At 35.4% G+C, this 12,905-nt stretch overlaps 1 protein-coding gene and 1 long non-coding RNA gene across 4 annotated transcripts in view; one reads left to right on the top strand and one right to left on the bottom strand.

The window, feature by feature from the left end:
- LOC108742404 overlaps nt 1–12,905 on the bottom strand; it is a 93,113-nt gene that overhangs the window by 23,534 nt on the left and 56,674 nt on the right. The window lies entirely within an intron of this gene.
- Nucleotides 1–12,905, top strand: part of LOC108742395 (5-oxoprolinase) — a 49,401-nt gene that overhangs the window by 16,331 nt on the left and 20,165 nt on the right. The window contains exons 2-12 of one of the 2 annotated variants that reach the window (XM_025976384.1): nt 1,383–1,574; nt 1,635–1,926; nt 1,991–2,243; nt 3,900–4,100; nt 4,337–4,580; nt 4,649–4,856; nt 4,961–5,666; nt 6,392–6,649; nt 6,717–7,214; nt 8,374–8,485; nt 11,933–12,157. In XM_025976384.1, the coding sequence (XP_025832169.1) occupies nt 1,383–1,574; nt 1,635–1,926; nt 1,991–2,243; nt 3,900–4,100; nt 4,337–4,580; nt 4,649–4,856; nt 4,961–5,666; nt 6,392–6,649; nt 6,717–7,214; nt 8,374–8,485; nt 11,933–12,157 (3,189 nt within the window). Of the gene's footprint in view, nt 1–1,382; nt 1,575–1,634; nt 1,927–1,990; nt 2,244–3,899; nt 4,101–4,336; nt 4,581–4,648; nt 4,857–4,960; nt 5,667–6,391; nt 6,650–6,716; nt 7,215–8,373; nt 8,486–10,036; nt 10,145–11,932; nt 12,158–12,905 lie in introns of those variants that run through there. The other variant, XM_025976385.1, reaches the window with a different exon arrangement.

Here is a 12,905-nt window from a genome sequence, read left to right as displayed (position 1 = left end):
AATGTAGTATCGGGAATGCGTGCTTTTTAGTTTATGGTAGGCTTAAAGTAATTTAGGAATAGTTTGTAATTTTAAGGGATTAAGTAATTGTTATCCGTATGTTTAGAATAAGAAGCAAAATATTTTTAAGCAATAAACTTTAAGAAAACTACTGCGTCCTCTCCAACCGTACGGTTTTATTAGCTGACTGAAGGTACCGTGAGAAAGTGACAAAAATTGACACGTGCAACGTTGGGGTAAAGAGAGACAGAGAGGGTATACTTGACCGAGGGTCTCAAAAACATTACGGTCAGTCTTGCGGGGGAGAGTTGAATCAGTTCTCGAAGACAGCGGTTGTAGAGGATCGAATTTGTACGAACTTATGATATGTTCATTTTGTATTTCATTTTATTTAATAAACACTTTTAATTCTTTCGAATTCTAAGCTAACATCATTATTATTAGTCCCATATGTATTACAGGTAATACTAGCAAACAGGCAATAATACGGCAGGCTGGTTGGTGATGTAACTAAATGTATCCATTGGTGACGTCATTGTTTTATTAGGGAGATTTATGACAGACTGGAGTTTCTTTAATGCCCCTGCCCGCCGAAAGCAGGCTGATATGTTAGATGTTAGAATAATGTGACGAGGTAATCTTTGTTTCAGCAAACACGATGACCTTGAATTTTTAGTATATTGTAGAGGTGATAATGTTGATCATTTTCAAGTAGATGTATTGGGCGCGGAGACCATAATGAAGCATACTTTTCGAAAACAGGGGGCAGGGGCATTAAAGAAACATCAATCTGTCAAAAAACTACCTAATAACCATACCATAACGTCACCAATGCATATATATCAGGCTATCGCACTAGAACCGCGTAAACACAGATAACTTTGATTCTCAGTTTACTAACGTATTATTCATTTTATTCACATAAAGCATTAGTTTCACACATTTGCTAGTAAAATATTGGAATTTCATATAATTCCTAGGAAATGTATACATTTCCCAGGATATGTGTGTATTAAAAAATCTTTGAAATAATATTCTATAGATTTCCTAAATAGCCTCGGAATTATATAGATTTCCTAGGAATTGTATACATTTTCTAGATTTCATACATTTCCGGTAATATACTTTTTTCTGTTTCCTTTAAATAAAAATCCTTTTGTAAGGTTAAATACGAGCTACGTTTCTCGANAATTCCTAGGAAATGTATACATTTCCCAGGATATGTGTGTATTAAAAAATCTTTGAAATAATATTCTATAGATTTCCTAAATAGCCTCGGAATTATATAGATTTCCTAGGAATTGTATACATTTTCTAGATTTCATACATTTCCGGAAACATATCTACTGTTAAATTAATTGAATTTATACAATTCATTAAAGGAAACGGGAGTTGAATTGAAAGTAAACGAGTTAATTGATGGTTCGGTTATCGATTGGATAAGAATGGGAACCACAGTTGCTACAAATGCCCTTTTAGAAAGAAAAGGAGAGAAAATGGCCCTGGTTACTAACGCCGGTATCAGGGATATTTTGCTTATAGGAAATCAAGCTCGCCCGAAAATATTTGAACTCGTAAGGACTTTTGGTTTGATATACTTTAAGCATTTGCCTAGTACAACTTCAATGTTTCAGGATATTAATCGTCCCGAAGTTCTTTACTCTGAAGTTGTTGAAATAAATTGCAGGGTAATTCCGGTGTTATCTGATAAGTGCAAATTGGGAGAAAAAGCGTCTAAGTGGCGCTCGGTGGGAACGAAATCGGGAGGAACGTTTTATGTTGTTCATGAATTAGACAAGGAAGAAGTTCGTAATAAATTGCAGAAATTAAAAGAAAAAAATATCAGGAGTGTCGCCGTAGCATTTGTTCACAGTTACAGTTTTACTGAACACGAATTAGAAGTGGGTCAGATTGCTAATGAATTAGGTCGGAAAGCTCTACCGTCTTGATTTCGAAATAAAATTATTTTTTGTTGATTTTTCATTTTCAGGATTCACTCACGTCTCTCTGTCGCACGAAGTTATGCCTATGGTCCGTATTGTTCCTAGGGGATTCACTGCTTCGGCTGATGCATATTTAACCCCACACGTGAAACGGTATCTCAAGGGGTTTGTGAGCGGATTTAAAAACAATTTAGAAGAAACGTCGGTTTTATTCATGCAGAGCGATGGTGGACTAACTGACATGGAAAAATTTAATGGCGCAAAAGCTATTCTTTCGGGACCTGCTGGTGGTGTTGTTGGGTAATAATTGTTGTAGTTATCACATCGTTGTTTGGTTATTGTAAAATAAGATATTTTAACGAAAAGAAAACTCTGGTTTAAGTTTTACAGACAATAGGCCATTAAGGTTTTTAGCAGTTAATACATTTTATGTACACTTATTAGCACAAAGATTTTCTTGGTCTAATCATTTTATTTAATTGATGATATAAAATAAACATCGCCATTTTTATTTATACAACGACTAAATTAGTTTACTTGGTCAATGAACAAGTACCGTTATAAAAAAATATCCATTTAAATTACATGCTGTAAAAGGTCATATTGATCTATATTAAATGTACAATGTATTTAAAAGTACTTAATTGGATAAGGATTAATGCTGTATTGCTTAAAATCGCTTCGTAAATAAGCCATTATTTCTCTTAAAAAGTAAAGGATAAAAAGTGGTTATTGTGGGTTATCCCTAAGAAATAGACATATACCATCCCGGACTTTTTTGTAGACCTTTTTAAGGTGTACAATACTGTAGTATATTATTTTGATCTATCACGAAGGGTTCAGCCAGCGTTTGCAATGTAAGCGCAAAAAATGTGTTTATTTACGACATCACATTACAAACCTCTAAAATTATCAATGTTTATCTATTATATTATGCATGTATTATACATATAAACCTTCCTCTTGAATTACTCTATCTATTAAAAAAACCCGCATTAAAATCCATTGCGTAGTTTTAAAGATCTAAGCATATATAGGGACAGACAGCGGGGGAAAATGCGTTGCATGATTTCGTTACATAGCAATTCGCATGAAACGAACATGCCCTACCGTGCGTAAAAAGTTTCACTTCAAAAATACAACGTGTAACACGCTACTGAAGTGAAACTTCTTCAAACACACAAATATACCGGATTAGGGGTTAAGGAATTGGTTTAATGGTATTATTTGTACACTATAAATTTAAATTTTACACTATACATGCCGGAGTTGCCTGTAACGAACGTTGAATTAAAGCGCGCTCACGGCTCAAGCGATCCCCACTACGAACTCGACTACGTGGCCGAATAGAGCGGGGACATCCGTTGCATGATTTCGTTACATAGCAACTCGCATGAAACGAACTTACCCTACCGTGCGTAAAGAAGTTTCACTTCAAAAAGTTTGACTAGTTCAGTTCATTTACTTAAAAGAACTAGCCTTGCGAAAGCCCAATAACTAGGTCGAAACGTTGACTGTTTTTTCTTAATAAATAAATAACGTTTTACCCCCTTTTTGAATATAATTTCCCTGTGTTTATTACCCTAAGACAGATCTATAAAAAGTCAATTGGAATTGGATGGAAATAATTCGATTAAATAAAACATTATAGCCCAAAATGTTTTAAAAACCCAAATACGCTTTTTGACACTCAATTACTCTAAAACCGCATATTTTAAAAATATTTTATGTGGAATTTAGGGTTGTAGTGTTTTATTTTACTCAGTTTCACAAATTCGATTTGACCATAAAATTTAAAATGTTTCACAGATTTGTGTTATTCGTTGAAAACTATTATCAATTCCATCTTATTGACTCGGCAATAGTATGAATTCAACCAATCTTTATTTAAACTGAATTCAGTCATTTGGACAGAATAGAAGCATGAAATTTTGTTACAATGTCGTGTAATATTAGGTACGCTGCTACAACATGGCAAAAGGAGTTTGATTTACCCGTTATTGGTTTCGATATGGGAGGAACATCAACAGATGTATCCCGTTTCGCTGGCCAATTTGAACACGTGTATGAAAGTACAACAGCAGGGGTAACAATACAAGCTCCACAACTAGATGTTAACACCGTTGCTGCGGGCGGTGGTTCAATGTTATTCTTTAGGTAAACGAATCTTCTTCTTAATAAAACATTATACGAAATTTTCGTAAAACTGTTATCTGAAAACAAATCCGATCATCTAATGTCAAGTTTGAAGAAAATTGCTATGTTTTGAGATTGAATTTTATTTTTGGTCATTAAAATGTAAGTTAGGGAACGTTCTTTGGCTGTAAATTTTGGCATTTTTGTGGATCCACGTGAACAGTAAATTGTTTTTGAAGAATATTAAATACTTGTAGGTCAGGGCTTTTTGTAGTAGGCCCAGAGTCTGCAGGAGCCCATCCAGGTCCTGTTTGTTACAAAAAGAAAGGCCCGTTAACTGTAACAGATGCTAATTTAGTATTGGGCAGACTTCTCCCGGAATATTTCCCCAAAATTTTTGGCCCTAACGAAAACGAAGCCCTTGACAAAGATACAACATTAAAGGAATTTCAGAAATTAACTGACGAAGTCAATGCATTCATAAAACAAGAAGGCAACAAGGTAATTTAAAAAAAAACTGTCTATTGTTGCTAGATTGATAACTAAAAAAAAATACGTATGAATTTTAGAAAGAAATGACTCTTTTTGAAGTTGCAATGGGATTTATTGACGTTGCAAACGAAGCAATGTGTCGTCCAATAAGGGCATTAACACAAGCTAAAGGTTACGACACGTCCCAACATGTTCTGGCATGCTTTGGAGGAGCAGGAGGGCAACATGCATGTGCTATTGCTAGGTCGTTGGGAATGCCTTTTGTGTTTATTCATAAGTATGCCGGTACGAGACATTTAAATTAAATCAACAATCGTTTCCTTTCGAAATGCTGTGAATTTTTTAGATCTTTTTTAATTCGAATTGGTTAAGAAGACGTTGTATTTCAGGTATTCTGTCAGCTTATGGAATGGCTTTGGCAGATGTAGTTCAAGAAGCTCAGGAGCCATCTTCTAAAATCTACGAATCCCGAAATTTCTCGTTTTTCGACGAAAGATTTGACGCTTTAGGAGAAAAATGTAGAAGTGAACTAAGAGCTCAAGGATTTTCTGACGACGACATCGAATTAGAACCGTATTTACATATGCGATATGAAGGAACCGACTTTGCTCTAATGTGTACAGCTTCAAATAAAAACACTTCAAAATATGGAAACTTTTTAGAGAGCTTCTTGACACGTTATAGAACGGAATTTGGCTTCACAATTGATAACAGGGCAATATTGGTGGACGATATTAGAATGAGAGGAGTTGGCAAAACGAGATTCAATATCGAAATAGAAGAAGTGGAAGTTAAAGGGTCTCCAGGAATCACGAAACAGACTCAGGTTTATTTCAGTGATGGTTTCAAAAATACAAACGTGTACCACTTAGAGAATTTATTACCAGGGCATACCATTAACGGACCTGCTATTATTATGGACAAATTAAGTACCACAGTTGTGGAACCCTTCTGTACGGCATTTATAACAAAACGTAAGGATGTCAAAATTACAATTGGTAGCGGAGAAATAAAGAAGATAGGACCGGAGAAGGATGCTGTTCAGCTGAGTATTTTTGGACACAGGTTTATGAGCATTGCAGAGCAAATGGGGAGGTAAACTGATCATCATCATCATAAGGTCGTCAGTCTTAAGACTGATTGGACACGTACCTCCACTCTTTCCTATCCTGAGCTAAACTAGCATTTTCCTAAAATTAGAACAACTCACATCCTTAACTATTTGCGTACAGTAATCTAACCTTGGTCTATCTCTACCCCTTCTAACTCCTGCTTCTGCTTCTAATATGTCTCTGACTAGACCTTCATGCCTGAGAAGGTATCATAACAACCTATCTCGCCTATTTTTTATTGACTTCCATAGAGTCCTCTGTTCTCCTATTCTTTCTAATACCTCTTCATTTTTAACCTTTTCTACCCACGTTATCCTCATCATTCGCCTATAACACCACATTTCGAAGGCTTCTAACCTTTTCTTTTCCGCCGCGTCCACTGTCCATGTTTCGCACCCATACAACGCCGTGATGTTGATCGCGTCTTCGATCTATAGATTGAAAAGTAACGGCGACAGTGTGAATCCCTGTCTGACTCCCTTCCTAATATTTACTTCTCTACGTTGCATCCCTAGCTCTATATCTGCCTGTTGCTCTTTATATAAACTGAGTATCACTCTTCTATCTTTGTAACTCATCCCTACATATTTAAGTATATTTAACATCTTGTCCCATTTAATATCGTCAAAAGCTTTTTCTAAATCTACAAATCCTAGGTATGCAGAAAAAAAATAAATCAAAAGTAGTTTTCCCAAAAATTTGTTACAGAATTCTGCAAAGAACCTCAATTTCGACAAATATAAAAGAGCGATTGGATTTTTCATGCGCACTTTTCGGACCTGATGGCGGTTTAGTTTCAAATGCTCCTCACATACCAGTGCATTTGGGTTCTATGCAGGAAGCCGTTCAATTTCAAATGAAACACAGAAAACAGTTTTATGATGGTGACGTTATTCTAACCAATCACCCTCAAGCTGGAGGAACTCATTTACCCGATTTCACCGTAATTACTCCAGTATTCTATAGGCAAATATACTAATGAATTCTATTAATTAATCAATAATGAAATAATAGGTAATTTATTGTTGTCTAGGGAGGAAAAAGAACCAGTCTTCTTCGTGGCATCCAGAGGTCATCATGCTGATATCGGTGGCATTACTCCTGGATCAATGCCTCCACATTCAACGAGTTTAGATCAAGAAGGAGCAGCATTTAAGTCATTCCTCTTGTTAGAACATGGTCGATTCCAAGAAGAAAAAGTTACAGAAATTATACTTAATGCTGGGGGCAGGAACATAAAAGACAACATTTCGGATTTAAGAGCTCAGGTCGCAGCAAGTCAGAAAGGCATTCAACTTGTGCGCGAACTTATAGATTTCTACGGCTTAGATGTGGTTCAAGCATACATGGGACATATTCAAACAAATGCAGAACTTGCTGTCAGAGACATGTTGCGGGAAGTGGCGAGAGATACGATGAAAAGAACAAACAAGAACGTTTTAGAAGCGGATGACAGGATGGACGACGGATCTTTAATAAAACTTAAAGTTTCGTTGAATGAAACTGAAGGAACTGCCCTTTGTGACTTTACGTAAGTTCTCCTAATCCTTTTTCCTTAATCCTAATTCGTTTGTTTATGAAAAATTAAATAATGAATTAACTTCTCTTGCTAGCCCATGACTAATTCCTGGTAACTTCGAGAATAATTTTTTAGCACACTTTAGGGTCAGGTTGAACTTTTCTGAATGAACATCTCAATTTTTTATATTAGACACAGAAACTAAAAGAAAACTCCGTATTTAACCAAGTATAGGACTTACGCACTTCATTTATAAGATAATTCCTTTTCAAAGGACATCAAAGGCAAAGTTTTTAATACTTTATAAAATTGATGATGTATTAACTTTTTTTTCTACCAATAAGTACCGTTAATACCTACACGTCATTAAAGTCCATAAGTTAATCACATGGTTAAATGCAATAAAAACTAATCTGACATTTTACATTGACCTTAGTTTTTGGTCGAAAGGTTTTTGCAAAAATCATGAACATCATGAGGTTTTGTAGGGACCTGTAAAGGGCTAGGCTCATTAATGGAAATGACGATTTTTACCCAAAAAATGAATTTGACCTTAAATTTGAATCTCAAAGTAATTCTTAAGATCAGTTAGAAAAGAAAAACGAAGAAAAACTCTTCAACCGTCATTAGCTTTTGGGATTCAAAACTTTTTTCCATAAAATAAATAAAATTTTCGTTATTTAGTTTTTCGTTTTACAATAAATAAATCAATTTCATATAAAAAGGTATGTGCAATTATCTCATAATGGTCCTAATATAAAATACATAATACACAAGCAAAGTAGTGAAGAGTTAGGCGCATAGCTGTCGCATCTCTGCCAGCGCGAGCGGGTTGCTATGACAACGGTGACGTAAGCAAGAACAAACTGTACCTAATTCAAAGTTGAGTTTTTCTCGTTTTTTTTTTGCAACTCTTCCTTTATTTTCGAAGGCACGTGTCGCCACTGGTACATTAGTCTTATAGGCTTTCACGGGAAGGGTGTATTGATTGTAGAACGTTTCCCGGACTTTTCTGACGTGGTTAATGGAATTTTCCACTTTCAAACATTTAGTACACTCACATGCCGTTTGAATGTGCTCTCCAGCAAAGAACGGCGAATCGTTTGAAGAAAGAAAATTTCATTGACCAAATCTTGTTATTTATTTTTCAATTATTTCACTTTATTTTTAGAGGAACGGGTCCAGAGGTATGGGGAAACTGTAACGCTCCAAAGGCAATTACATTGTCCGCTTTAATATATTGTTTGAGATGTATGGTGGGGCATGAAATTCCATTGAATCAGGTAAGAAATTTTCTGCAACCATAATATTCTGGCTTTGCGTAAAATGTCGAAAAGAAATAATCGATTGTAGATAAAACCGAAAGCGCGCTCTTCTTTTTTTTTATATTTCGTATCATTTAATGTAAAAAAAAAACTGAATAGCCACCGTTAAAAAGGGACATTTCTTTCTAGTCGATGATAGCTTTCACTGACGTTCAGTGGCGTATTGTGTGACAAATTCATTGATAAAAAAGCTTCATATTGTAGTTTTGTCATTATCAATCACGAAGTAAAGAAAGATATCAATATATATACACCAAGCTTTCTCGAGCCCTGAATGAATTTCGTAAAAAGTTACTGACTTTTGACTCTAGCGTAGCGCCTGGACGTCCTTCAAAAATTGAAAGCGGGGATTCCCCAAGCAGCATGAGCGATATATTTTTTTATGAATGTGTTCAAATCTTGATAATTTATTTGTATAATTCGTGTAAGTTCTTTAGTTAATACCTAACATAAACTGATCAAATACAAAATTAATATTTTTTACCAAATTTTGTCCTCCTGTCTACGCGACCTCTCGGATCGGGGGCCCCTCAGACTGGGGGTTCGTTGTATTTTTTGCCCTTTCTGTCACCTTATTGTTACGCCATTGCTGACGTGGCACGTCTCAATAATATTGGAGTAAATATTATCAGAAAATAAGTTGTAATAATTAAACTATTTGACGAATCCCTATTTTGATAGTTAGGGTATCGACATGAAACAGAATGACCAATGTCAATGATCGTAATCGTTTATCCTCATACGTACGTATTTTGTGGAAACTGTTTACGGCGTACTGATGAGATCAAATGAGATCTATATCGCGATTCCATTTGGCAGTTTCGACACCACTATACATACATATATGTATATAACATGAACACCATACATACACAATGAACAAACCTGAATTTATTTTTGGTCTCACAATCAATATTGCTAGGCTAATAGAGCGTGTTACAGTATTTATTTTCTGAACTTCCAATTTAATTCCACATGTCGTTTACTGACTTAATATGAAATTGACAGAAACCTACTAGGTACAAAAATACTCTGAAATGAGGTAATAGTAAATAGAAAGCAATTCTTAAATAAATAAAGACAACACTATTTGGACAATTCTCCAAATTTGCAGTAGATTACATTGAAATTGTTTTTCACAATATCTAAAATGGTTGTGCCCTGTGCGTCTAACGAAAGACACAGAAATGCCGAAAATATTTTTATGTTTCTTTGGAAGTTACTTAAATGGTAAGACCAAAACTAGTATCAGTTAAAAAATATTATGTGCGAAGTTTTGAATGTTGTATTAAAATAACCACCCATGTCTAACCAAAATTAAATGTCATTTGTCATAAATGTTTCAAAATTGTACAAGTAATTTTTTATCTCACGTTAAAAGACCTTTGTGTTTGTGTATGTTATTGAGATGAATAGGATGAGTTGTTGTTATAACTGTGGTTTCAAATTAGACGGTATAGGAACCCAAACTTTTTTCGATGATCCCCTTTATTACGGGCGTCATTGCAGGAATTGTATCGCTAACCAGTTTCCATATCAGCCGAAGTATCATGCAGATCTGTTGGAAGAGAAGAAAGGGAATGTCATTTCTTCAAGTAAATGTGTAGGCTCAAGTGAGAAAAAGGGAAAGATAACTAGAAACCCATTCTTCAATTTCCTTATCGACTTCAGGGCCGATAATAAAAATCTTAATGCCGCTCAGAGCGCTGTCAAAGGGGCTAAAGTTTGGTGTAAGCTCACCGACGACCAAAAGAAGAAATACAGAGATATGGCTAAAACGGCGCCAAAAATGAAACGGAAAAAGAAATGTGTATATAACAAAAGACACAAAGCAATCACAACTTCGAGTACCAGTACCGTACGTTCAAGAACTAGAAGTAGAAGTCGCTTGAGAATGAAAGATAGTCAGACTTGTACTTGCGAATCTGGTATTAGAAAAAAACGACGGAAAAGGTGGCGATTACGATTTCACGATTGCGAAAAACGAAACGAAGGCTGTCGTCGCTGTCTGTGCAAAATATAATGTCATACAATGAAATTGTTACGTATACAGTTAGAAGGAATTCTAAAAAAAATAGCAAATTACAAGATGTAAACGGTAGTTTAAGCTCAAATAACAAAAATATATTTTCGATATTCAGTTTCTTTCTTAAATGTTATGAGGGATAGCTAATTATCTTTAATTCAATTAATAGCTACCTTGGTTATCAAACAATCCCCTAAAACGAGTAACAATAAAATCAGGATTAAGACTAATAATGATATAATAAACTCTCAAGACAGAATAAGTGTACTGTTAGGTATAACTGCGAGGTTCATGAATATCTATTTTGTCCCTTTCAATGTAACCCCCCCCCCCAGATATTATACACTTGTGCTAACGTTTTTTTCCAATCCTCGAAGCACTTCAAAAAATCATTTTTTGTGATCTTGTTCAGCTCCTCCTCCTCAATTGTAGCGTAGCGTCGTCCTATCCCGGGCCTCGTCAGTTTCGGGAACAAGAAAAAGTCACAGGGGGGCAGATCTAGAGAATACGGTGGCTGGGGCATTATTAGTGTGTTGTTTTTGGCCAAAAATTCGCGCACAAGCAACGATGGTGCAAAAGCCAATTTTTGTCCTTCTACAAATCCGGGCGTTTCTGGCGGATTGCTTCGCGCAAATTACGCATAACTTGCAGGTAATATTCCTTATTGACCGTTCTACCCTATGGCAAGAACTCATGATGCACCACGCCGCTGTAATCGCAGAAAACTGTAAGCAAAACCTTCACATTCGACCTAACTCGGCGCGCTTTTTTCGGTCTTGACTCGTGCGGCAGCTTCCATTGGGATGCTTGAGCTTTCGTTTCTATGTCATAACCATAAACTCATGATTCGTCACCAGTTATGACCCTCTGGAGCAAATTTATGTCGTCACGGATAGCGCCCAACAGCTCCTTAGCGATGTTAATGCGATACTGTTTTTGGTCGAAATTGAGCAATTTTGGTAAGAATTTCGCGGCGACCCGTCTCATGCCCAAATCATTGGTAAAAATCTAATGATGCAGAGTGGGATAATATCATCTTTGGAGAAGTCCTTTTACCCTGGATGCACTCAGCACCCTCTAAAATTTTTATCGGAACTATTCCATTCTATTTATTCTGCACAAATACATAGACGATGGAAAGCCTTTTTTTTTGTAAATATTTTGTATATACAGGTGAATTTTTAATTTGAGTTACAAAAATTGGAGCAGCTGAAGTTACCTTTGTTTCTGTTTAAAAATTTATTGTCTTAAGTGCTTTCTTTTTCTAAAGTAACCAACTTTCCAAAGTTTCTGTTCTTAAAATTGCTTTGCATTTTACGTTGAACAAGGCAACAAAATGTAATGATTGTACGTAATATATGTGGGTTTCATCGTGGTAGGGTTGTCTGACGCCAGTTAAGGTGATTATACCGAGAGGTTCGATACTGGATCCAAGTGAAAATGCAGCGGTTGTTGGCGGTAATGTTCTAACATCCCAGAGGATTGTCGACGTTGTTTTGAAAGCGTTTATGGTTTGCGCTGCATCTCAGGGTTGTATGAATAACATTACATTCGGCGACGGTACATGGGGCTTCTATGAAACCGTTGCTGGTGGAAGTGGTGCGGTAAGTAAACAAGTTAAACTCATTTTGTAAGTGGATACGCTAAGTTTAATTTCGGTTTTGAAATTCTATAAAAGATGAAAACATTGAATGTGTGTGTTTTGTGTCGGTGAATTTAGATATTGTAGGAATACGAAGTGTGTGTACCTAATAAAAAAGGTTTCAAAAGTTTTTTTCTCAAAATGAACGTATGTACAATTTTCCTGTATCTGTGTATGTCACGGGGGGGGGGGGGATTTTTCTTATTTTAGGTGACATTAGGGCTAGATAAAATTAGCTCCTTGTGAAACGCAATGGAGCAACATTTTTGTCAGACGATTTTTTTTCCAGTTTACAGTGTAGTTATTTTACATCTAAAATCAAAAACAAGGTGTTAGACCATAAAAAAATAACAATTGTTTCATTAAATTGAAATGTTTTGCGACTACTCGAAAATGAAGAATATATTCGTAGGTAGATAAAACAGTTGTCAGACTCCTTAAGGATGTTTGGGAGGTACAATCGGAGACAAGAGTACATAAAACTAGAAATTCGTGATTAATTAGGTTTTGCAGCACATCATGAGGTAAATAAATACTATCTATAATAAAAAAAAATATACGGTTTGAGAGAAAATTTGGAATTTGACCAAAAACATTGAATAAAGTAAGAAATAACAATAATGTGAAAATTTTTTAACTGACTTGGCAGTGAATATGACTTGATTTCAACTTTGAAACAAAAAAATATTTAATTTCAACCTTTATTAATA

The sequence above is a fragment of the Agrilus planipennis genome, unplaced genomic scaffold (assembly GCF_000699045.2).
Source record: "Agrilus planipennis isolate EAB-ADULT unplaced genomic scaffold, Apla_2.0 scaffold332, whole genome shotgun sequence".
NCBI classification, from domain to species: Eukaryota; Metazoa; Arthropoda; class Insecta; order Coleoptera; family Buprestidae; genus Agrilus; species Agrilus planipennis.
Note: the sequence above shows the minus strand (reverse complement) of the source record. Positions and strands in the feature narration are given on the sequence as shown.